General features: G+C 48.3%; 1 protein-coding gene across 3 annotated transcripts in view; it reads right to left on the bottom strand.

Annotated features, from left to right (window-relative positions):
• Prkce (protein kinase C, epsilon) overlaps nt 1–24,842 on the bottom strand; it is a 499,694-nt gene that overhangs the window by 160,345 nt on the left and 314,507 nt on the right. For all 3 annotated transcript variants that reach the window (XM_013517553.1, XM_013517554.1, XM_005390971.2), the window contains 5 exons: nt 24,709–24,794; nt 20,842–20,971; nt 10,082–10,224; nt 7,591–7,687; nt 4,947–5,143 (listed from right to left, as the gene is read on the bottom strand). In XM_013517553.1, coding sequence (XP_013373007.1) covers nt 4,947–5,143; nt 7,591–7,687; nt 10,082–10,224; nt 20,842–20,971; nt 24,709–24,794 — 653 coding nt within the window. The remainder of the gene's footprint in view (nt 1–4,946; nt 5,144–7,590; nt 7,688–10,081; nt 10,225–20,841; nt 20,972–24,708; nt 24,795–24,842) is intronic.

Below are 24,842 nucleotides of genomic sequence, written 5' to 3'. Positions count from 1 at the left end.
TTTTTTCCTTTGATTTTAAGTATTATAGTGGCATTAAAAATGTTTAGGAAAGCTACCCATCCTGATATAATTATTGGAAGTTATTTATGTATTTTTAATCTTTGACACAGTACTCTTTTTTTTTTGGTTTTTCTCCGGTACCGGGAACCGAACTCACGACCTTGCGCTTGCCAGGCAAGCGCTTTTGCTGCTGAGCTAAATCCCCAGCCCCTTTGACACAGTACTCTGACAAAGAAAAAAGTTCAGTGTATCTCTGTTCAATGATTATTCATATGTTCATATGTATTTATTAAACTTGCAACTTGAGTATAGTGGATACAGGTACTTACTTATTTTCTAATTGTATTTCTTTTGGGATAAGTTGTTTATCTCTTTCCTACTTTTTTGCTGTCTTATATTATTTCTTAGAAATCTGTACATGCGATCCTATAAAGAAACTGACTGGCTGCTCTCTGTGAAAGCTTTTTGAATTAGTATTAACTTGTTTTACACTTTTTATTATTTTCTCCTATTGAACAGAATCATTTACCTTCATGTACTTAAATCTGCTCTGTTTTTATTCATGGTTTCTTCTACAGCTATAGAACTAGAAAGCTGAGTCCTTCTCCAGGGGGCTGAATAACAGGTCTATCATTTGACATTTTTTATCATTTTCCCATCGTTCGATATTTCTGTTCTCATTTACCTACAAATGTCATAAGCCATTCTTTTTAAGTAATTAACTTGTAAGTACAGTATTCCACTGTCAGTTGTTAAAGCTAAAGGGCAGCAATTCAGAAACTTAGTAAGGGAATTCGTGATGTTAACTTGAAGATTTTTCACCACCAACATAAAATACAAGTTCTAAACTGGCTCAAACTTTGCGTGCAAATTTCCCTAAGAAACAGCCTAAACCATCCAGAGTCATCTGGCCTATGGCATATGATACCCTGGAAACTCTAAGTGTGCTCATTTGATTCATTTTTTAAAATCTTGCTCAAAATTCAACCAATTCCAGCTCACAAGCCTGAGTCACGCACATAAGAAAGAGGCCTGGGGTCTGTTTGTTATTTAGACAGGCTCTAAAGAATGTGATTGCTTCACCTGCTGCCTCTTCAGTAAAGCCCAGTCACTATCCTGCCAGGTGATATCCGGATGAGATAGGGCAGGGGAGATGGGGACAAAGTAGGCCCAGGGCCCTGGGGATTTCCCAGAGCCCTTCCCTCTGGAGGACAGAAGAATGGACCTGCAGCCAGCCAGCACACTGACCCACAGGACATGTGAGGCCATGTGACTCCACAGCAGCCCTAATCCTCAGAGCAGAGCCTCTGATCTGTGGGATCCCAGAGAGCTGACTCTTACTGACCCCCACCCCCCAGGCATGGCTTTAAGAAGAGCAAGGGGAAATCAAAGAGTCTGACTTGCAATGCTAACCAGCTTCCTGTGCTAACTGGATCTCCATCTTCCTCTAGCTATCAGCATGGGGGCTGACCTGCAAGCACACAGAAAGGCAAAACCCCTCCCTGCAGCAGGAAGCAGGATGTGGAGAATGCCCCCAGGCCAGGGACCCTCATCGAAGAGGAGAGATAGTTAATTGACTCTCTTGTTACATGCAGAGGATAAAGAGAATATCTACTAAGTGCCAGAAACATCAGTTAAATAACATTTAACTTTAAAAGTCCTACATGGCAAGATTTTCTCCAGATCCTAACTTCACTAAGGACAGACTCTAAAGTTCATGCTCAGAGTTTTCATAATGAAATAACAGAATTCAGGCTCATCTCTAAAGGAAGGAAGACGGGTATTGGTACCATTATTGACAGTGGAATGCTGAGTGCATTCTTTTTTTCATACTAGATATAAAGTATTTTGTCCTTGTTCCCACTGTGAATGTAGTGCAAATGTTATCTCAAGGAGGTATAAATGTCCTATTACGTTTAAGAGATCAGGACCATAGAGGAAAAAATACCTAGGGGAATAGGTGTTAGGAAGGAGTAAAAATATGTAAGAGAATCTTTTTCATATATCCAACAGCGTTATAAAGCAACTGGGTCCCAAAGAAAAGACTGCTCTTTTATGAAGTGGGTCTTCTTGAATTCTAAACTTTCACCCCATTTTGCACTGAAGAACATGAATATTCGGTGAGCAGAGCCCATATGTTTTCCTTCTCTCCATATAAGTCTTAGATATATGGACCGATATCTTTGCTTATCTTCAGCTGTGTATTTTGAACAATTTGAATCCATCTCTTTTCGACTGTCAGGTTCTTCATAGGTATTTTTCAGAGTCTTGCCATGTAGTTCAGGCTGGTTTTGAGCTCACTATGTAGCCCAGGCTGGCCTCCAACTTGTTGCGATCTTCCTGCCTCAGCCTCTCAAGTACTGGGATTACAGGCAGGTGCCACCACACCCTGTTGATCCGTCGGAAGTTTCTTCAGCTTCTGGTCTGCATCTTCTTAATTTCCAATAATTAGAAAACTCAAAGATATCATTGTGAATAAAGGCACGTTGTGGGTCTTCCATCTTCGGCTGGTCTGGTGCTTTGCAGCCAGAAATGCACAGCAGCATGTTGAAGGCTCCGCTATCTTCAGGTCATAGGTTTCATCTTTGCAACACGGTATGGCTTGTCTTTATTACCATGAGTCACAGGGGTGAACGTGCAGCTCACGTGTGCCCGGTACAAGGCGGGATTCAACTCCAGAACAGGGCAGTCGCGCCGCGCATCGGTCCACAGCACAGCCTGTGCGCAGCGCACAGCCAGGAGGGCAGCGATGGCTTGGCGAGGAGCAGCCACAGGGATGCGCTTGCGCATGCGCACATGTCCTGCGCAGCTCGGCTGGTCTGCTACGCTCTGCAAAACGCTCGCTGGCTGCACAGGGTCTGCTGCAGAGCGTTTTAAATCCTTCAAAGTGTTCCCTCACCTGCAAGGTACCTCACTCGATTTCAGCCCACTGGACGAATGAGAAAAACTGATTTTGAAGAGGCAACGTAGCTGGGTGTGGTAATCCCAGCTCTGTAGCTGAGGTACAGTTTGGAAGCAAGCCCAGCCTGAGTAACTGAGCAATTCCCCAAGACCCTCGTGTCAGGAGAGAAAAAAAAAAAAAAAGGCTGGGATATAGCTCAGTGAAGGCTCACACCCAATTAGCAATAGAAATGGCTCCTATCTGCTTGGGCTCCGCCCTTTTCTAATGGTTTGTGTCTAGATGTCTCCCCAAGGCCTCTTGTGGACATAGGCTTTCCCCCCGCCCCCCGGAAGTAGCTAAATCTAGAATGTGTTACTGATTCCTAGTGCAGTGCTGGGATTAAGGGTGGATGATTGCTGGATCAGTCCACTGATTGGATTGGCACCATCCTAATCCCGGTAGACTGGACACAACATAGGGACAGGAAGAGACTTGTCTGCTCTCCCTTGTTGCCTTTGCTGTCTTCTGCCACCATGAATGGTTGCCCCTCTTCTATGTGCTACCTTGCCCTGGAGCCTACGGATTACGGACTGAAACCTCCACAAACTGTGAGCTAAATAAACTTTCCCTCCTTTAACTTTGGGTGTTGGGTAATTGGTCTCAGCAATGAGAGAAAAGTAACTAAGACACCGGTCCCACTCAACAAGGAAAGATAAACCCAGACCCATGTGTCTCTCACGATGCACTAAACTAAAATCTAAATGGATCAAAGATCTAAATATTAAAACAGAAATATTAAATCTGCTGGAAGATAGAACAGGTAAAATGCTTGAAGACATAGGTGTAGGAAAAGATTTTATAAAGAAAACTGATCCCACAGGATATACCACAAAGAGTCAACATCTGGGATTTCATCATACTACAAAGCTTCTGCACAGCAAAAGAAGCCACCAACAAAGTGAAGAGACAACCCACAGAATGGGAAAAAGTCTTTACCAGCTATTCCTCAGACAAAAGACTACTATCTAGAATATAAAGAATTCAAAAAAATTACATCCCCCAAATTTAAAGGCCCAATCCAAAAATGGGCACCTGAAATGAATAGACACTTCTCAGATGCAGACGTACAAACAGCAAATAAATATTTTAAAAAATGTTCAACACCACTGGTCATTTGAGAAATGCAAAGTAAAACAATGACATTTCAGCTCACCCCAAAAGGAACAGCTATTGTCAAGAAATTAAGCAATAACAAATGCTGGTGGGGCTGTGGGGGAAACCTTTCCCCACTGTTGGTGGGAATGTAAATTGGTATAACCACTATGGAAATCAGTATGGAGATTCTTCAAAAAACTAAAACTAGAGGTTTCACTTGACCCAGTGATTCCCTTTCTTGGTATCTTCCCAAAAGAGTTAAAAGCATTGTACTACAGCAATATATGCACACCCATGTTTATAGCAACACAATTTGTAATAGCCAAATCTTGGAAACAGTCTGAATGCCCATCAGTGGATGAATGGATAAAGAAAATGTGGCTTTCATATACAGTGAAGTACTACTCTGCCATAAAGAAGGATAAACTTGAGACATTTATAAGTAAATGGATGCACCTTGAGACCATACTTTTAAGTGAAGTCAGACATGCATGTTTAAATATTGCATTCTTCTCGTATGAGAATCCAAAGCCATAAATAAGACCAAAATGAATGACAGACACTGGGAAGTAGAAATAAAATATTCAAATAGGAAGGGGAGCTGGGGAGGGGCATGGATAGAATAGAAGGAAAAAAAAATAGAAACAAACCTTTTATGAATAAGGAGGGGAAGAAGGGATGGAGGCAGGGGAGGGGAATGAGGAAAGAAGATGAATCAAGGTACATCATGTACAGGTACAAATCCCCTTCAGCAAATGTGGTCATTATATATGTCAAAAGTACACCAATAAAATTAATTTTTAAAAAAGGAAGGAAAAGACCAGGCTGAGATGTTCCTCACTGACCAAACAGAAGAGGCAATGCCACAGGGTACAGAAAATAAGCAGGGCTCCCCACGACTGCCACAGACCTTGCCAAAGCTGCCTTTGCCCAACACCTTGATGAAGTTGAACTCATCTAGGCCTAAGCGCTTGGCCTGGCCTTGCCGGACTTCACCATTCTCGCCAGGGCTGGACAGGTGGCCGTCAGTGGACGATGCCCGGTGCTCTTCTCCTCGGTTGTCAAATGACAAGGCCTTCCGGATGTTGTTTTCAAGCTCTTTTAATTCTAGGGCCAAAGGGTAATGAGACACAGTACTACGTTAGTGCACATCCCACGAGCCCTCCTCCTGGGGACCCTCTTGGAGCCCTCTCTCAGCTCTGCACAGCAACCAACTGAAGGTGGCATCCAAGCAACCCAGGAACTTTGTGAGAACACCCATGCTCCAGCCCCTCATGCACAATGGGGGCCTTAGTACAGAGGGGAAGACAAGAGTCCCTGCCCTTCAGGTGTTCCTTGTCAGCGGACTCCTTCAGACTGCACCAGAGCCCGCCCCCTCTGGCAGCCCCCTCCAGCGAGCAGCCTAGTCCATAGTTCTAGGTGCAGCGTAATAAGCCAGGTGTCTCAGGAACTCTGCAGCGTCACCAGGGCAACTGCCCTTCAAGTCCCCTTTGAAGAGTAAAACAACAGCTAACCAAGAACAACTGTCACAGCCAAATTGATGTAATTATCTCATCAATAGGTTCTAAAGGTCTTCACTTGGTCTGATGCTAGGTTTACTCTAAAAACCGGTACTTAATCTCAAACAAGCTATGGCAAAATGGCAATGGGCTTTTAATTAATAAAAGAATCGCTTCCCACATGGACTGACACCTTAACTTTTTCTATTTGAAGAAACTTTATAGTTGGCTGTTCATTCACCAACACATGCACTCAGGTGTGTAGAAATAGGAATCTTAAGCATAACCCCATTCTTAAAGAGACTCATAACTTGGATTACAGAGAGTACCAGAGACTATTTACCCCTGGAAATCTGAATTGGGTGTGAGTGACCCAGTATCTCTTGACAGAGAGATTATAAGCTTCTTTTCCAAAGAACTGAGGCCTGTAGCAGCTCATCCTAGGATTTTGGAGAGCTTTCTAGATATGGAGTGAGCTCCCCTGCCCTGGGTTGGGGTAGTTGTGTTGGGAGGGGAGAGGAGACAGCCTCTGTGTCTACAGACACCCCACATACAGACCCAGCAATGTACTCAGTCTTCACTAAGTCTGACAGTAGTCTTACCACAGAGCTAAAAATCTGTTATTAAATTGCTTTCGGAAGGCAGAATCTAGACTTTCAGGATGCCAAAGCTTGAAGAAATTGTCTATGTTCTCATAGGGGAAGAAAGAGGAAAAATAGCTCACTTCTGTTTGGTGATAAAGCCACACCTTGTGGAAAGGGCTATCCCATCCACCAGCGCTCACGTCCCTGCTGGGACATCCCGGCCTCTCGCATGCTCAGACACACCCTGAGAGGCACTGGGTCTTGCTGAGCCAGGTGGCGGGCAGGCTAGGCAGGAGCAAGGCCTGAACACCAGGGCCCTTGCCCCTCACCTGGGTCTCCTTCCATCCACCCTGTCTCCTTGAAGCTCCCAGAGGATGGCTCAGTACTGACAAGGGCAGAATGAAGATATAAGAGCTACAATTCATGAATGGGTCAAATCTCTCGGACATAAAGAGACAGAAAGTGAACTGAAGCAACATGAAGAACAATTGAGACCAATTATTTTGTAGCCTTGGGATCCGGACGTGGTCCCTGAGGCTGTTTTTCTCTTTCCTGGGTAAGAAGGGCCGGGTCACAAGTGATGATCTCCAGGTGGGACTTGATAGCACAAGCCCACCCTTATCACCACCTTGGTACTTGATCTTGGGATAAAGCTTTCAACCCCTGGCCGCTCCCGTCTTACCCTGTAACCTGGGGGCAGTAACCAAGCATCCGCCATGGAGTTAGGAACAGAAATGCAGAGGAGTTACCGAATATCCGGGAACTACACCATTAGGAAGCTCGTCCTTCCTCCTCCGCAGAGGTTTGGTGCTGGGCGTCAGAGCAGAAGGCTTTACACGTGAGAGTCCCTGGTCAGCCCCAGCATTCTTTTGCAATAACTCTGCAAAGTTATTACTTTTGTGCATATTTTGCCTGTAGAACTTCCTACTTTGAGCATATTCAGATGGAAAGAGAGGTCCAGAGCTGAGCTGAAGCGGAGGACTGGATCCTCCTCATTTCTCTGTTTCTTTTACGACTCCATCTTTCTATTCCTACCCACAGACTGGGACACGAAATGTCCTCTCCCATCCGTCTTCCAGCTCAATCCGATGTCAGGTTCTGGGTGTGATGAATGGGGCAAGGGGTGGGGCTAAAACATCCATAGCCAGACACTGGGGCCAGTGGTGAGGGGAGGAGCTGCACTCCTCTTCCTGCCTGCCCTTGGAGCCCGGGAGAGCAGCAGGGAAAGTAAAGGACCTTGACATCACCTGCACTGGCTCTCTCTCACCCTGGCCTGGAAGGAATTTAAGGAAAGCATTGCCTTCTAGTGCCCAGCCCTCAGAGAGTGTTGCAGAGTGGAAGAAGAGTTGAACCAGCAGGGAGAGAGTGTGCAAGGACCACTGCCAAGGCCACACCCCTGGCGGATCGGCTCCATCCTCCTTGGTCCTTCCACTGAAGGGCTCTGGGGGAAGGAGAGGTCTGAGGGTCTCACCCTGGTCACAAGGGGAGGTGGGTGCTGACTTGGATCGATCTTCCTCAGATGGGGAGCTTCCAGAAGCAGGCTGGGGGGACTCGGCACCAGCAACGAGCTAGAGAGAGCAGGAAACGGAGAGGCATCAGAAGGGAAGGTTGTGAGTTTCCCCCAGGTCAAGGGCAGGAGGTTCTCTGCACCCAGAGTTGTTAGGGGTGCTCTGTGTCGCACTACTTGCTGGCTGGATACCCCGAGAGCAGACTCAGGGTTCCACTCACCAATGAAAGGGAAGTGACTAAGAGACCGGTTTGTTCAATTTTTATTCTCTCCAAATACAACTGACCTTTCCATGCAAAGCTCGCCTGACCTCTTTGGTGCAAGCCTCCCTCTGCTTATCCAGGCAAGGCGGGTCTCTCACCCAAAGCTGGCCATGTCTCTACTTGTTTGACACTTACTACCTTATCCAGCTTCCTATCCTTAACCTCATCTGTGGGTGTACACTGTGTGGGGTTCTCTACCCAAGCAGACCACAGTCTTCAAAGATAAGACTACCTGGCATTTCTGCTGTCCCCAGAGATGTGCACTAAGCAATACCCATAACAGGCACTCAATAAATACTTTCTGATGTATGGATGTCTGTTGGCAGCTTTGGACAAAATATCCCCAGCTGGGATGAGTTTCCTGGCTGAGTGTGGTCATATCCTCTTCAAGTCACCCTGCAGGGAGCGGTGGACTGAGAGATCCCAAGTTTCCCTGCTCCTGTGTGCGCGCCCGACCCTCAGTGCACACTTGCCCTTTCTGAGACAAGGAGGGAAGCAAAGCTCCAGCACGTCTGACACTCCTGCCCGCAGACCTAGCTTCTGACCAAGGGGATGCTACTCCTGTCCTTCACACTAACTCAAGCTACCATTTGGCTTTTTTTCCAGCTTTCGCATCAGAAGCACCAAAGCAATGAAAATATCAGGACTGTGATCCCTTAGCTTTTAGTCTTGTCCCTTCCTGAATTTCTCTACATTGGCTTCTTCCTATCAGGTTCCCCAATCCACCACTTGGGGGGTCCTGGGCACTTGGGTACTGGTGTCTGCTTGTGACTCCAGTGCCAGAGGTCAGCAGCTGAAGCCAGATTTCTGCCCATGGAATTTCAGAACTGAGAAGAGACGCCCAAAACACAAGAGGTCCAGGCTAAGCAGGGAAGCTGGACACAGTCCAACCTTCCCATCAGGAGAAAAAGAGCTCTCCTGGTGACAGCAGGGAGAAGACACAAGCAGGTTCTAAAAGAAGAAGCCTAGAAAACGCAGGGCACCTCAGAGGCATTTCAGGGCAGAATTTAGGGAGCCAAGACCATAGAGGTCCCTAGCATCAGATCTGCTTTTGTACTAAAGCAGTTGGAAATGCCTGATGCTGGGCAGTGAGGGCTGCACTTAGCCCACCCACAGTGTGTGTGTGTGTGTGTGTGTGTGTGTGTGTGTGTGCATGTGTGTGACCAGAATTCAGCCCAGGAGTGCTCTACCACTAAGCTACATCCCCAGACTCCTGACTTTATTATTTTATTTGATTGATTTTATTTTGAGACAGGATCTCACTGAATTGTCCAAGCCAACTCAAACTCCAGCTCTTCCTGCCTCGGCCTCCTACATAGCTGAGATTACAGGTGTGGCCTACCACGTCAACTTGCTCTTTCAATCCTAGGAGTCAGGTTAAAGAACAGCCTGACACAGACCCTTTCGTTCTATTTATACCTGTGGGCCTGGATTTACTAAAATAACATTTATGCGAACAGCTCCACGGCTGACAGTCAGAATGTCACATGGATAGAGATAGGGATTTGGTCTCCAAAGAAAGGCCCTGACGTTCCATGCAGGAGGGTCTTCACAGTATTCCCGAGGCAGCTCAGCGCTGGTGCCACGCAGATCTTGGCTTCTCCTAGAGCAGAAGGTGGCTCCAGCTTTGTGTCCTTCTATCCTCGTGACACCACCACCAAAGGGAAGCTCAGACCTTTGGCCTTGTTTGAGTAGACACAGCCCCAAAGGCAGCCAAGTCTGCGGCTCTGTCTACCAGGTTACAGTGTGTCTAGGCGGACTCCCACAGGCCACATCTTAAACCTTCTATTTCTCTGACAAATGCTAACTGCGAAGGCTTCCTTCTCTGTCACCCCCTTGTCAGCAGCTGTAGAAGACTTTTCATCTTATTTGCCTGGCCTTCTCCTCCTCTTTCCTTCCCTTCCCTCCTTTCCACCTCTTCTCTTCCTTTCTCCCTGGAGAATGAATGCAGGAAGCACTGAGCTACAACCCCAACCTGTCTGTCTGATTTTACTTTGACACAGGGCATTAAACTTATGATCCTCCTGCTTCAGCCTTCTGATTACAGGTATACAGCACCATGCCTGGATTTTTTTCTCTGTAGGCACACGCTGCTTTGAGTAACATGTCTCAGACCCAGAGCACTCTCAGTAAGCCAGCACAGAGATCCGGCCCAGGGACAGGTCCAGAAATGCCACCAAATAGCCAATTACCTTTTTCCTCCTCTGGCCGCTGTTGGTAATCTTGTCCGGAGTGACTCCCAGGTCGGCCAGCACCTTGGCAATCCCTCTGGCGTCCACTCCGCAGTTGGGTGCCACATTGGTCTCACATCGACGGTGAACGTTCATTTTGCAGACTGTAAAGAGACACGTTCAAATGTTCACAGCCTAACACGTCACTTTTCTGTTTAAACTGTAAAATACATGATAGATTTCGGAAAATGCAAGACAATAAAGAAGCATAAAAAGTAAAGACCGCCATTCATTCCATCCCACAGAACTATAATCGCCCATCCAGCCACCTTGCAGAGATAACCAGTTTCTAGTTCTTTCTTTCCAGGCACTTTGAACATATGAAATAAGGATGAACCAATAAACATCACATTTAAGGTTCCTTTTGGGGAACAAATACTGACTCAAGAAGAATTTAATTGACTTCTCTGGAAAAAATTTTCAGTTAGATTCTGGATCCAAACAGGTCCCAGGGAGACAGGCTGATCTCCCTCACCACAAGTCCCACGCACACAGCGGCTCTTGGGTAATTATAGGAGGAGCATCTCTGCATTCTCCCCAGAGGGCAAGGGAAACTAACCATTTTGAAACAGGCTAGACCATTCTGTGCTTCTTATTATGGCCTGCCCCAAGGAGAAGGTATTTCAGCAGAGTTTGAACTGCTGGGTCTTATCAGCTCCTCAGTGACCCAGGGGAAAGGAAACATCTAACTGCAGCCCAGTCCAGCCATCTTGCTCCCCCTGAGGCCAGGGGATGACCACGCCACCCTGCGAAGTTCACAGTCCGAGACAAGGCTCACCTCCGCACAGGACTGCAAAACGCTTCCCTGCACCCTCAGCGGACGTGACCCTGATTCCTTTACCCAGCGCATCGTGTCTAGCTATTAAGATAAAGCCACAAGGCACCGGAAAAGGAAAAACATAGTTTAAGGAGATAGAGCATTAGAGCTAGACTCAGATATGGCAGGGATACTGAAATTGTCAAACTGGGAATTTAAAACAATTATGATTAATATGCTTTAAGAGGCCACACTTCTTAAAGATTTCTACCACCTTCTAATTGCACTAAACTCAAGACCTTTTAACACACGGGTTCAAAGAAAGGATTTAAAAGCAAAACTGTAACCCATGGTATCATAGTGCTTATATTCAAGTACCCTTATTTTACTTAACAATGGCCCCAAAGTATAAAAGTAGTGATGCTGGTAATTTTATTGGATTATATTGTTTTGACTGCTCTATTTTATTATTAGTTATTACTGTTAATCTCCTACTGTGCCTAATTTATAAATTAAACTTTATCACAGGTATATGTATATATAGGAGAAAGCACAGCATATATAGCGTTTGGTAGTTTGGTAGTATCCTCCAGCTATTGGGGATCTTGAACATATCCCCTGCGGAGAGGAGGGGATTCTACTGTATATTAATTTCAGACACAGAAAATTTCAGAGGGAGGGGCTCATCCGATTTGATGAGGGCGTTACATGATGATAAATGGGTAGACTCTCCACGGTGACATTACCCTTAGTGTGTCTGCACCTAACAGGAGAAGCTTAAGCTATGTTAAGCAAAAACTGAAAAACAAATGATTCCTCTTAAACCTGGAGACATCGATATCCCTCCAAGCGAGATAAACAGTCAGCACACAGAACTTGAACTCCACAGCAACACTAACCAGCGGGATATAATTATATCCACTGACTGCTTCATCCAACAACAGCAGAACGCACAACCTCTTCACGCTCACAGGGAGTATCTACTAGATGCACCACATTTTGGACCCTAAAACACACCAGCAATTTAAAAGAGTAGGAAGATGTGATATTGTGGCCTGGCTTGTGCTACATCAGGAGACATGGCAACCCTGGTGACAGCTGGACCCAAGCAATGCAGCTTGGGGGACTGCTCTCCCCAGAGCAGGGGTGGCCCCAGAGCCACACGTTCCCCTAAGTCCCAGCTCCTAGGGGCTGCTGGGCTGGTCTGTACCACAGCTGCAGACTATACTGCTCCAACTACATGGAAATCTGCAAAAGGCAAAGCTATGGAAACAGTAAAAGGATCAATGACTGGCATAGGTTAGGAGGGAGAGGTGAAGAGGCAGAACACGGAGGATTTTTAGGGCAGTGGCAGTATTGTGTATGACCCTATAATGGCAGACATGTCATTACACCTTTGTCCAAGCTTGTGGATTACAAATGCCAAGAGAAAGCCCTCATGTAACCAAGGACTTTTGGATGGTGAGTGTGGACATGCTAAGTTCATCCCCAGGTAACACACCCGGGCCTGTTGGAGGACCTGGTGGCAGGCGAGGCCAGCCTAGGTGCACATGGGGCCAGGGGAAAGGGACATCTCTGGACTCTGCTCAAGTTTGCTGTGTACCTACAACTGCTCTAAAACATAAACTCTAGGAGAAAAAGTTAAAATCAAACAAATAAATAAAACTGCCTCCAGAAGGAAAGCAGAAGGGCTGCTTGCCCTACATTGCGGAGTCACTGGCCTGGAAGGAGAGAACACACAGGGTCCCAGCCCTGCTTTGGAGGGCTCAGCTAAGCTGCTGAGAGGAAGACGAATAAGGGTGTGGGGGCGGGGGAGGGGGAGGGGCAGCCGAGCCAGGGCAGTGGCTGAGGACTGCATGAACACCCTCGAACTGATCATACACTCCAGGCTACAGCACTCTGGTGGAATTCTCTATCTATTGTTATCAACAGCTACCCTTTGACGCCTGCTCTTCCCCCCATGAAAGCGTTTATCCATCTCACACACTCCTGTAATAATACAAGTTACTTGGGCTGGGCATGGTGGTGCACGCCAGTAATCTCACCACTCAGGAGGCTGAGGCAGGAGAATCGCCAAGAGTTAGAGGCCAACCTGGGCTACACAGTGAGCTCAAGACCAGCCTGAATTACATAGTGAGACCCTGTCTCAAAACAAACAAACAAACACAAAAAGGTACCAACTACCTAGGAGCCTGAAGCAGTATGATCAGAAGTTCAAGTTTAGCCTGGGTAATTTAGTAAGACCCTGTCTCAAACAAGAGCTGGAGTGCAGCTCAGTGGTAGAGTGCTTGCCTAGCACAGTACCAACAAGAGAAGAATGAAGGGGCCAGCTGAAGAGAATTTCTTGGCAAGGGCAACTTGTCCACATAATTTAACCACTGGCGCCCTCTGGTGCCCAAATGCCACACTAGTCCATCCTGACCACTTGGGTTTGCAAAGTAAAAATGTTTTTAGAGGACTTTGCTTTTTATTTGTAAAAGTTCTGTTCCTTCCCTAGGGGAGCTACGTGCTTGTCTTCATATGTTTTTAAAATCCCCAATCACATGTCAGTTAGATTGGACAACATGAGGCAGCGGCAGCGCTTTGAAAAGTCCGGACTGCTAAGGGCAAAGCTGGCTGAGGACAAAGGGCTCAAGATGATCCAGAAAGCAAAGGGATTGGGGTGACACCAGGAGGTGGGGTAAGTGACCCGAAGAGGGCCTGGGCCTGCCAGCTGGAACCTAAAGAAACTTGGGGTGCATTCACAGAATGTGGTCAAACTGGTCGTCTCTGTCGCCCTCCTCTATTCTGCTAGAGAAGACCAAAGCCAAAGGCCATGAGCCTGGGGCTGCCCTGGAAGGCGTTTTCCCCTGGTAGTGCGCATGCGCAAGGGTTTTACCCGGTTGAAGTTGTGTGAAGAAGAAATCAGCCGCTTTGCTGGACAGAGCCTTTAGAAAAGAAACATCGCTATTGCACCCCTGCCCAGCTGGGTGTTCGCTGAGCAGCTACTGTGTGCTGAGGGTGCTACAGCTGCAGCAGTCTCAGGTCAGCTTGGGGATGCACGCACTGACCTTCATCCTCTCTACTGAATGTTCTACCATCCTCTGGGGAGACTCTTTCCACGTTCCTACCCTCTGATGAGATTACCGTGATGACTGCAGTGAGGAGGGTCGGGCTAGCAGGAATTCTAAAGCAAGGGGACTTTCTGTGGACAAGGGCAAAGCCATTCCTAGGCGGGCACCTGTGTGACTATGCTCCAGAAGTTCTTTAGGCTGAGGTAACTTAGCCCTTGAAGGGGAGCCAGGGCAACGGTTTGATTTCCTCACACGTTACCATGCGCTGTGCTATGCTCAGAGGCCAAGCAGGCGGCGGTAACCAGGAAATGCTGCACCTGTGCAGGGGAAGTTGGCAGGGGTGGGGGAGACTGGCTGCAGAGCGCCAGGCGGAAGAGGAGAAAGCCAGGCCAGAGGGGTGTTGCCCTGGGGGGAGGCCAGGCCAGACAACCCCTGAAGTCGTGATCTCATTGGAACCATCACACAATGCTCTCCGGAGGCCACTGTGGGCCAGATGCCTGCCGCTCGGCATTTCTCATCCAAAAACTGACTAGGTCTCTGCCAGCCCTCCGTGTAGAATGGGGTGGGTCGCTCGGGCTCCCTGGACACTGTCCAAAACCGCTGGGAAAGGTTCCGGATCAGCCCAGAACCTCCCGAGGCGGCAGTGCTGAGCACTGACCCACTCTCCTCCCGTCTTCTGCCACGAGCTCCTCCCCACACCTTTCCAAGCCTGTGCCCTCCCTGCAGGGCAGCTCAAGCCCCTTTCCTCTGAGGCCTTTCCTGACCATCCCAGCCGCGTCGGCCTCTCCTGCCCGTGAACTATGCACACTTATTTTTTTTGTTGCTTTTTTTTTTGGTACCAGGAATCGAACTCACAACCTTGCGCTTGCCAGGCAGGTGCTGTGCCGCTGAACTAAATCCCCAGCCCCCTGCACACTTATTTTCGATTCATGGTTTTAATTATTACTGCTACTAAACTTATTGTAGCCCAAGTAGAGCTTGTGTCATCTTTGAGTTCCCCGTGATGTCCCGCACAAAGCCAGATGCCGTGCTTTTTCAGTGCATTCCCACTCTGTGTAACATGGCAGTGTGCACTTGGGCAGCAGAAACAACCCCTCTCACACCGGAGCCTGGCAGGGAACAGGTGACTGAAATTACGAGACAGGCTTCGCTGACCATGCAAAAGTAAATTCCAATGCAACAGAGGCATAGTCAGCTCATATGGTTGTTTTAAAACAGACACGACGTAAGAGCAAAAATGCTCTTACGTTATGGCTTCCTCACCTAATTCAAACACAAAAAGGAGGGGATAGGCGTTGAAAATATGCCTGCCAGGAGCCTTTCTTCCATAATTTTTTGTGCATGTGGGTGAAGATGTGTACGAGGATGCTTGTGATAGCATTAATTAAAACAGTGACAACACAGAAACAGGAAACGTCCCCCAGGAAGGCAATGGAGTGAAACCTCCATAATGGGGACTATAAGGTGTCACTAAAAAAGCAGAATACACAGTCATATGCACTGTCTTGGAAGTACGTTGAAACATACTCTACAAAAAGTAAATTACAGGGCCGGGGATATAGCTCAGCGGCACAGTGCCTGCCTGGCAAGCACAAGGTCCTGAGTTTGATTGTCGGTAGCAAAAAGATTAAAAAAAAGAAAGAAAGAAAAGTAAATTACAGAACACTTTTTTTTTTTGTCTTTTCTTCCAGTACCAGGAATTGAACTCACGACCTTGCGCTTACTAGGCAAGTGCTTTGCCGCTGAGCTAAATCCCCAACCCCTAAATTACAGAACATTTAATTAACACATATCTGTTGAGTACTAATGTGCCTGGTACTTTCTAGATGCTGGAGAAACAGCAGAGAACATACAGACAGACAGACACACACACACACACAGAAATCTCTGCCTTCATGAGGCTAATAGTTAGATGGAGAGAGAAATACACAAAGTAACTTGTAAGTAATATCGAATATTGGAAGGTGGTGAGTGCAGTGAAAAGGCACTGGAAGAAGATGAAGAGATGACAGCATCGTGTCTTTGTCTACTTCCCCTCTCCAGGACTGGAGACTGAACAGAGGGCCTTTGCACTGAGCTACGCCCCACAGCCTTTTGCAGTTTTATATTTTGAGACAGGGTCTTACCTAGTCACTAATTTTCCCAGGTTGGGAATGAACTTGTGATCCTCCTGCCTCAGCCTCCCAGAGTGCTAGATCTCAGGCATGCACCACGACAATGGACTGATAACATCAGTTTTTAAAAGGCTGGTCAGGGCTGACCTCACAAACAGTGATCATACTCTCAGGTGGTGGGGATGTGTGTCTGGGTACAGCGCGCAGCCCCGCAGAGGGTTCTAACGCCCTGACTCGAGTTCACGCTCTCCCACGGAGTGTGGGCTGGACCTAGGGATTCTCCTCCGAGGACAGAAAATGCCGGAAGTGATAGGATGTCTCTTCTGAGGTTGGGTCTGTCCTTTGGGCATCCTCGGTTGCTTGCTCTGCAGGAAGGCAGCCACCACGCTGCAAGCTGCCCTCTGGAGAGGCCCAGCTGGCGCGGCAGGGACCCCAGGCCGCCACGGGCCACAGGAGCGAGCTTAAAGTGTCTGCTCTTCCCGCCAAGCTCCCGCAGCTCGCCACAGCCTCTCAATGGACCCCGTACCCTAAACTGCCCCTCATCTCTCAGCCACAGATACTCAGAAAGTAAATATCGGTTGTTTCACACCGGTAAATTTTGGGATAACTTGTTACGCAGCAATAGATACTAACGTTTTGTTTGCAAATATCCATGCCTCAAATGTACCCAAAAAGGCTTGAAAGGACCTATGAAATTCTTAGTAGCAGTTAAGTCTGGAAATGGAAATAGAAAAAGAATATAAAAATACACTCCTTCAAGTGTGGCTTGAGTTTTTACAGCGAGAATGAAGCTCTATGTTACTGGCGCTCTTTTAATTCTAAAAATATAAATAAAAGTTGAAATTATGATAAGAGGCCTCGCTTTAAAAACAGTATGGGACATTTTGAAAAATGGTGACATAGCGTCTTTAATAAACGGTGCTGGAAAAGCTGGCTGTTTACGCGGTGAATACTAAAACTAGACCCATGTCTCTCGCCACGCACCAAAGTAAAACTAAAATCAAAACAGATCAAAGATCTAAATGTTAAAACAGAAGCACTGAATCTACTGGAAGAGAAAGTAGGGAGAGATCTTGAAGACACTGGTGCAGGTGGGAGACTTCATGAACAAAACTCAGGTTGCACAAGAAGCACTGCAAAGAATCAACAATGGGGATCTCATCTTACTAAAAACCTTCTGCATGTCAAAAGAAATCACGAACGGCGTGAAAAGACAACCCACAGAGTGGGAAAAAATTTTAGCCACTTGTCCCTCAGACAAAAGATTTGTATCTAGTACATATAAAAAAATTGAAAAAAAATCAGTCACTCCACATTCAAAGACCCAATCCAAAAACGGGCATCTGAGATAAATACACACTTCTCAGATGAAGAAATACAAATGGCAAATAAATATATGAAGAAAATGTTCAACATCACTGGTCATTTGAGAGATGCAAACGAAAACAACACTGAGATTCCATCTCACCCCAGAAAGAACGGCCATCAGCAAGAAATCAACCAGTAACAAATGTTGGAGGGGCTGTGGGGGAAATAGGAACCCTTCTCCACTGTTGGTGGGAGTGTAGACTGGTACAGTCACTGTGGGAATCAGTGTGAAGAGTCCTCAAAAGTCCTAGTTTTCCTCAAAAAACTAGGATTAGAGGTCCATTCAACCCAACTACTCCCCTTCTGGGTATCTTCCCAGAAATAAAAATCATACCACAGGGATATATGTGCACCTATGTTTATAGCAGCACAATTTGTAATAGCTAAATCTTAGAAAAAACCCAAATGCCCATCAATCAAGGGATGGATAAAAAGATGTGGTATTTTTACACAATGGAGTACTACTCAGCCATCAAAAAGGATAAACTGGAGACTTTTATAGGTAAATGGATGCAATTTGAGATCATACTCATAAGTGTAATAAAGCAGACTCACATGTGTAAAAATCATATTGCCTTCCCAGTGTGAGAAACTGAAAGAGTAAAACAAGAAAAATGACAATAAAAATCCTGTTTTGTGTTTTTTAAATACCTAAATACTTCCACTCTCTCTGTCTCTGTCTCTCACTTTCTGTGTGTGTGTGTGTCTCTGTCTGTCTCTGTCTCTGTCTCTCTCTCTGGTACTGGGGATTAAATCTGGGACACTCTTCCACTGAGCCACATCCTAGCTCCTTAGACAAGGTCTCACTAAATTGTTCAGATTAGGCTTGAACTTGCACGTATTTTTTTAGAGGAAGAAAGGGAAGAAGGAAGGAAGGACAGAAAGAAGGGGAAGAGGGAGAGAGGGAGGCAGGGAGGCAGGGAGGGAGGAAGATCCTTGTTTATGGCCCCACACAGCCACCCCTGAGGTACGCAGCCAAGGTTACAGTGTTTACGTTCTTATTCCTTTCATCTCTGTATTCAGAAGCAGGAGGCCAGTTCGGATGAACGGCATAGGGTCCTCTGACCAGGCAGGAACCCAACCAGGCAGGGACAGCTCCTCCGCCGCCTAGTTTACGACCTCACAGGAATTCTGCCATCCTTCATAGCTTCATGGAGAGCAGGCAACGCCCCAACCTTTGTCCACGAAAGCAGCCCCGGCGCAGAGCATTTCCAAAGACAGATCTCAGAGAGAGGCAAGAGTCAGGAAGGAATTTCAGGCCTTCCCTAAATGCGTGCTCTCCCCACCTCGTGCAGAAACGCAGTCTACACAGAGGGCCACACTGGACAGGGTGACACAAAACAGGGCTTCCACGGGGCAGGCAGCGAGCTGTGTGCGAAGATCTGGCTTTCCTGAGAAACTATCCCCTGGGCCCCGAAGGCTTCGGGGCGGCTGTGCTGATGTACGTATGGGAGCATGGACAAAACACAAATGAGGGTAGGGTGCGCCGGGTCCCCTGTGATAACTCCCTGTCTGCTTTCCTTGCATGCTGGTGGGGTGCAGCGTTCCTGGAGGTACTGCAATACCAGGTCGATGCAGACAGTAGGGAGCAGGCTTCTGTTCCACCTCCTCGCTCCCCAAATCCATTTCCTACAGTGCCCTCAAAGAGAAGACAAATCAGATATTAATCTAGGAAGATACTCCACTTGACCTTAGCCAAAGGGCCGATACGCTATCTCATATCTTTTTTAGAGAAGGAAATGACAATCAGAAGGTGCAGGCGTCTCTCCCTCCAGTGGCACCAACTCCCAGTGTCAGCTGAGAAACATAACCCAGGGGGAAACAGGTCCCACAGAACTCACCGCGCGAGTGGCAGCACGGCGCAGAGGCCAGGGCTGCGTAAGGGAAGGACGCAAGGGGCTCAGGTGCCCCAGAAACTTGTGATGCAAACATGGAAACCCTGGAGCCCGGTTTCTAGACGGTTAACTGCGGCTCAGGTGCTCAGACACACCCTGGGGTGGGCCTGGCGAGGCTCAGACAGGGCAGGCGCTGGGATTACAGACAAGAGGCAAGAACAAGGCATTCTTCCTGCTCTCCCGGTGCCAGAGCTCAGTTATCCCACAGCGGTGTGAGCCCTGTCCCAGGGCCTGGCCCCTCGATGGCTGAGGGCAGGGAAAGGGTAACTCTGAGGACAAAGGCCAGGCCCACACAGGTCAATACGAATGATAAAACACTGTCTCGAAGTGACACCCAGGCAATATTCTTGCCCAATCTGGAGTCTATTCTGTCGTCAGGCTGGACCGGCTCATAAAATTGGACCCTGGGCCGGGAATATAGCTCAGTGGTGCAGCGCCTGCCTGGCAAGCACAAGGTCTTAAGTTCAATTCCCGGTACACACGCAAAAAAACAAAAAACCCCAACTGGACCCTTTATTAAAGCCCAGTCTGTCCCCACATTGTCCACACGGTGTGCTGCTGCCAGGAGGGGATCGGGAGGGAGGCAGGGAGGAAGATCTTTCTTTACGGCTCCACACAGCCACCCCTGAGGTACGCAGCTAAAGTTACCGATTTTACAGCACACGCAGCACAGCAGACAGGCTACGCACGGGAGAGGAGGAGCAGAGGAAGGAACCTGCGGCTCCAGGACCAAGGCTCAAGCCTCCCTTCTATTAATGAACTGTGTGATGTGTGCAGCTGACTTCACCTCTGAGCCTCAGTTTCCTCCCCGGGGACAGAGAGACACTATCGCCCATGCCACAGCCCAGGAAAGACCAGAAAGCCATCTAAGGAGACAGCATGCTAGCACGGGCTCCTTCCCCAGAGCGAGCTCGGCACGCTGGGTCACGGGAGAAAAGCCCCAGTTTGCATCTACTGCTTACTTCACAGCCTAACTCCCAAAATATTTCTTCCTTTCTACTCCAGCGTGTCTTTTGCTAACCTAGATATTTCTAAACTTTTGTAGATTCATTTCGTGTCCCCGCTTTTTAACAATCATTATTTTAAATTTTCATTTTAAAGAAAAAGAAACAAAAAACAAAGAAAAATGGTTAACTATCTTAAAACATGGCCCCTACCTTCTTCTGTTTCTCTCTGTACTGTCAGGGTCATGGGTGATCTCTGCCCAGAGTTTTGTTTTTGTTTTTGTTTTTTGTTTCTGAGGTCAGATCTCAGTATATAGTCCAGGCCAGTTTGAACTTGCTGTATAGGTAGGCTGGCCTCAAACTCCACATCCTCCTGCCTCAGCCTCCCCAGTGCTCAGATCCCAGGCAAGCACTGCCAGCCTGGCTTGCCCAGAGTTCTTAATAGATGTTTGCAGTAAGAAACAAGAGATTAACAAGGGCTTGTGCTCTAGCCAATTCTGGAACTCACTTTCTGGGTTGTGAAAACAGACTGAGATTTGTCGCAAAGAAAGAATAAAGGAGCGTGCAGGTGGGGGGGGGGGGCAACTCACCTTTACACTGCAAGCCCTGCCGCAGGAGGCCCCACAGCAAGGAACCACAGTGGTCACAGAAGGTGGGGACCTTGTAGTTGTGGATCCCAAATTTGTGTGGCATGTTGACGCTGAACCGCTGGGAGCCCACCTGCGGGGAAGGAAGACAGCATCAGCACCCATCCAGCTCCTCCTCGCCTGAGGCCTGGTGCCCGTGCCTGCTTCAGAGCCTGCTTCAGAGCCTGCTTCAGAGCCTCCTTCTCGGAAGCTGTGAGTCACTGGAGGCCCCGGCCTGGCTCTGAAGGCCGCCTGGGAAACAGAGTGAACGCACCTTCCTCCCAGCCAAGCTCTCACTCCCAAGGCGCCTAACTCGTGGCCTGGAGCACTGAATGCAAGGCAGGCCACGCCTGGCCCTGCTACGCCCCTTCCAGGACTCCAGGCAACCTCAGTCGCAACGCTCAGCCCGGAGTGTGCACCTAGCACTTGGGCCACACATGGGACATGACCACATGTGACGTACATGGAGGTGTACATGGAGGTGTACATGGAGGTGTACATGGAGGTGTACATGGAGGGCTCAGCTGGGCAGAGGGGCCTTCGCAGCGCAGGAGACTGGGAAGCGGCATGGGCCAGGCGAGGTGTATGGAGGTGTACATGGAGGGCTCAGCTGGGCAGAGGGGCCTTCGCAGCGCAGGAGACTGGGAAGCGGCATGGGCCAGGCGAGGTGTTGTAGAGACTGGTTGTCAGATAGAGACGGCTGAGAGGGTGGCGCCTGAGGGACGCGGAGGCACCCGTGCTCCTCACACGACAAGACCATCGCCTCAAACCCTCACACACGTTGTGGGCCAGGGCACGGGCACCTGCATGAACGGGCTGGGAAGGAGGCTGCCCTCGGACTCTGGGACTAGGGGAGGAAGCTGCTCCCTGGCTCCTGTCTGGTGGAGAATGGAAAGTCCCGTGGGTGTAAGAGGGGAGAGATGAGCGCTGGACAGGGACACAAGTACGAACAGGGTGCATACTCTGGAGCTCCGGCCTGCATCATCAGAGCCTGTCACACATCCCAGGAGTGATCGCCCCTCCACCAATCCTGCTCAGTACTGTCCTGCCTGGGTACCAGGTGTCCAGGTTTCCCGACAACAACTGTAGCCACCGCACATTAGCTTGGCATGAGTACCTCTGCCTTTCTGACCCCTTAGGAGCGCTGAGGTCAGTGCCCCCACTCCAGCCCTACAGTCTGGAAGACGTGAACAGAAGCAGATCTCCTAGGAACAGCCCCAGAGCAAGGTGAACGACAGCCTGAGGCGAAGCTGTCCCAGGTTACCAGAAGTTCAGTGTGGAGCTAGGGACTGCCATGCAACCATTGGCGGAAGTACTAAGGACTCTGAAGTATCAGAACAGAAAGCCTGTGACAGAGCCAGGTGGATGGAGAAGACCACACACACACACACACACACACACACACACACACACAGAGCAGGCAGCCGCGCATGCGCACACACTCCGGGGGAGGAAGACGCAGACATGAAGGGTGAGTGGGGCTCTCGGGGGAAAACGCAGAGAGGACCGAGGGGAGAAAGAGAATTGTCAGACTCAAAAACAAGAACGAAAAGAGGGTGATGCGGAGGTGGAATGTCCCTTGGCCACCACACCTAGAAGCGTAGGTAGGGATGCGAGTCCTCGGTGTCACACACAGACCCAAGACAGAGCTGGCAGGCGGTCAAGCGCTCGAGATGGGAAAGGTCCAGCGAGCGCAGTGGTGGAACACCCTTGACAGGATGGAGGGCATCAGAAGCTTGGTGTTCGGAGCTGGAGGTGTTTGTGCTTTGCACGTAGATGCATGTGAGCATGTGTGTCATGCTGAAGGAGGCCGCACAGGGAGTGAACTGGGTTTTGGAAGCCAGCAGGGCAGCTCCTGGCAGAAGGCACACCCATCACCATGATGGGCCTCAGGCAGCATAAGATAGTGGCATGCAGGGAACACGAGGACAGGGAATCAGCTCCACCAAGCCAAGACACCCAAGCCCTCTCCCTCAGCGCATGGCTTTTTGTCCCTTGGGACACACACCAAGTTTGAAAACACACTTCACTGGAGACTCTTCTCTCTTCAGTCTTCCAGGAAAGACAAGAAGTAGGTCACAGATTAAGAGGGTGCTACGCAGTTCCCACCTGAGCCCTGTAGTGGGCATGACACCGACTCTGGTGGGACTTTTCCCTCCAAGAAAGTCAGGACAAGCTTTAGAAGCCTGCAGAGGCTCCCAGGTGACCAGACCTGAGAGATCCTTGCAGACGGGACCCACGTGTTCTTTGCTTCTGTGGGTTACGGCACAATGCTTGCTGTACAGAAGATGCCCCGTTAATAGTTAATGTCCATGGGCAGGAAGTTCAGACAGCAAGCAGATGGTCTCTTCCCTTTATTCTCTTGTGAAAGTAGTAAAGTAGGGAGATCAGATGTTTGCCCGCACTTTTAACCAAGACGGCAGACCTCCTGCAAACAACCCTCCAGGAGCACCAAAAGCTCAGTCTAAGCTTAAACCTTCGCTCCTTCCCAGAGATGGTATGAAAGTAAAAGGAGATAAAAGATGAGAAATGTTTTAGATGCCAAGATGCTACGTGGTTAAATTACTTTGAAGAAGTGGGTACGAGGTCACTTCTTTTGGAAGCCAAATTATAAACCCACTTGTTTCTAAACCCAGCTGGTTATAACCCACCCAGCCTTGCCGTTCTAGTAGCCTATGATTATACAGTAGTCTTCAAATATCAAATTTAAAGTAAGCCTTTGAAATCATCTGTTCTTCCACAGATAACACTGCAATTATACCTGCCATCTCGCTGGAAAAGCTTTTCCAATCTATCAGTAATACCATCATTCTTCCAATGCCTCCATCAGGAAAAACCTGTTTCCCTGGTTGAACTTTCATACTTTCTTCTCCCCAGCAACCTCCCTGCAGCCATCTTCATACTAGTTTCTAAGACTGAGAGACAGTGTAGTGCAGTGGTCAGGGGCCCAAACTCTAGGGCATACCACCTGGGTTTGTGGTGATTTTTTTGACTTTTTGAGACAGGGTCTTGCTGTGTAGTCCAGGCCAGCCCTGAACCCACTACGTCACCCAGGCCTTGAACTTGGCAGTACTGTCTCATCCTTCTGAGTTCTGGCATTACAGATGTGCAGACCACCTGGGTTCGAATGTGGTTCTTTCATATAGTAGCTGAGTGAGTCGGTATGAATTAATTTGACTTTTCTGTGCTTATGATCTCTCTGTTCTAAGATGAAGGTGATAATAACACATATCTCATTAAAGTGGGTGTGGGATTAAATAATGTACATTAAGTGTTCAGGGCAAGGCAAGGTAAGTGCCCAGTGAATGCTGCCTATTACCAGTGGGGTTACTGCTCCCTCTGGAGCTTTCCTTGGGTTGTCCATTTTACTCCACTTCCCCAACACCTTAAGGACAAAGTTCCCACCTGTGTGTTGTCTTGGTCTCTGCCTATTACCTGCATGAACCATAGACACATCCCAAAGCTGCTTCTGGGGTCAGATAAGCACCCATGAAGTAAAACAACTCACACTTTTCTTGTGGGCTTTGCCTCTGGAACCCAAGTGTTCCAGAAACAATATTCACAGGGGCAACACATGGCCTGTGCCCGAAGACCATGCACAATTACCTTCATTTTTTTTTTTTTTTTTTGGTACCTGGAATCGAACTCAGGACCTTGCGCTTGCCAGGCAGGCGCTTGTGCCACTGAGCTATATCCCCCGCCCTACCTTCAGTTTTGATCAGCACAATAAAGATAGTGTTGGGATAGCCAATGAGAAGTTTTCTTGGGGACCACATCAGAGGCAGGGAGGGAGGAACTGGGGAAAGGAAGCACAGTGCTGCAGATATTTACCTCGTCAGGGGTCTCCTGCTTCTTCAGTCCGGCACACTTCGTGATGATGAGCTCATGGCACCGCTTGTGGACGACACAAGTGCAAACTGCAAGCAGCAAGAAACCTGACGGTGAGTGACAAGTGCAGAGAGAAA

Source organism: Chinchilla lanigera, unplaced genomic scaffold, assembly GCF_000276665.1.
Source record: "Chinchilla lanigera isolate Chin_1 unplaced genomic scaffold, ChiLan1.0 scaffold00040, whole genome shotgun sequence".
NCBI lineage: Eukaryota > Metazoa > Chordata > Mammalia > Rodentia > Chinchillidae > Chinchilla > Chinchilla lanigera.
The sequence above is the reverse complement of the archived record's forward strand: the minus strand, read 5'-3'. Positions and strand labels throughout refer to the sequence as shown.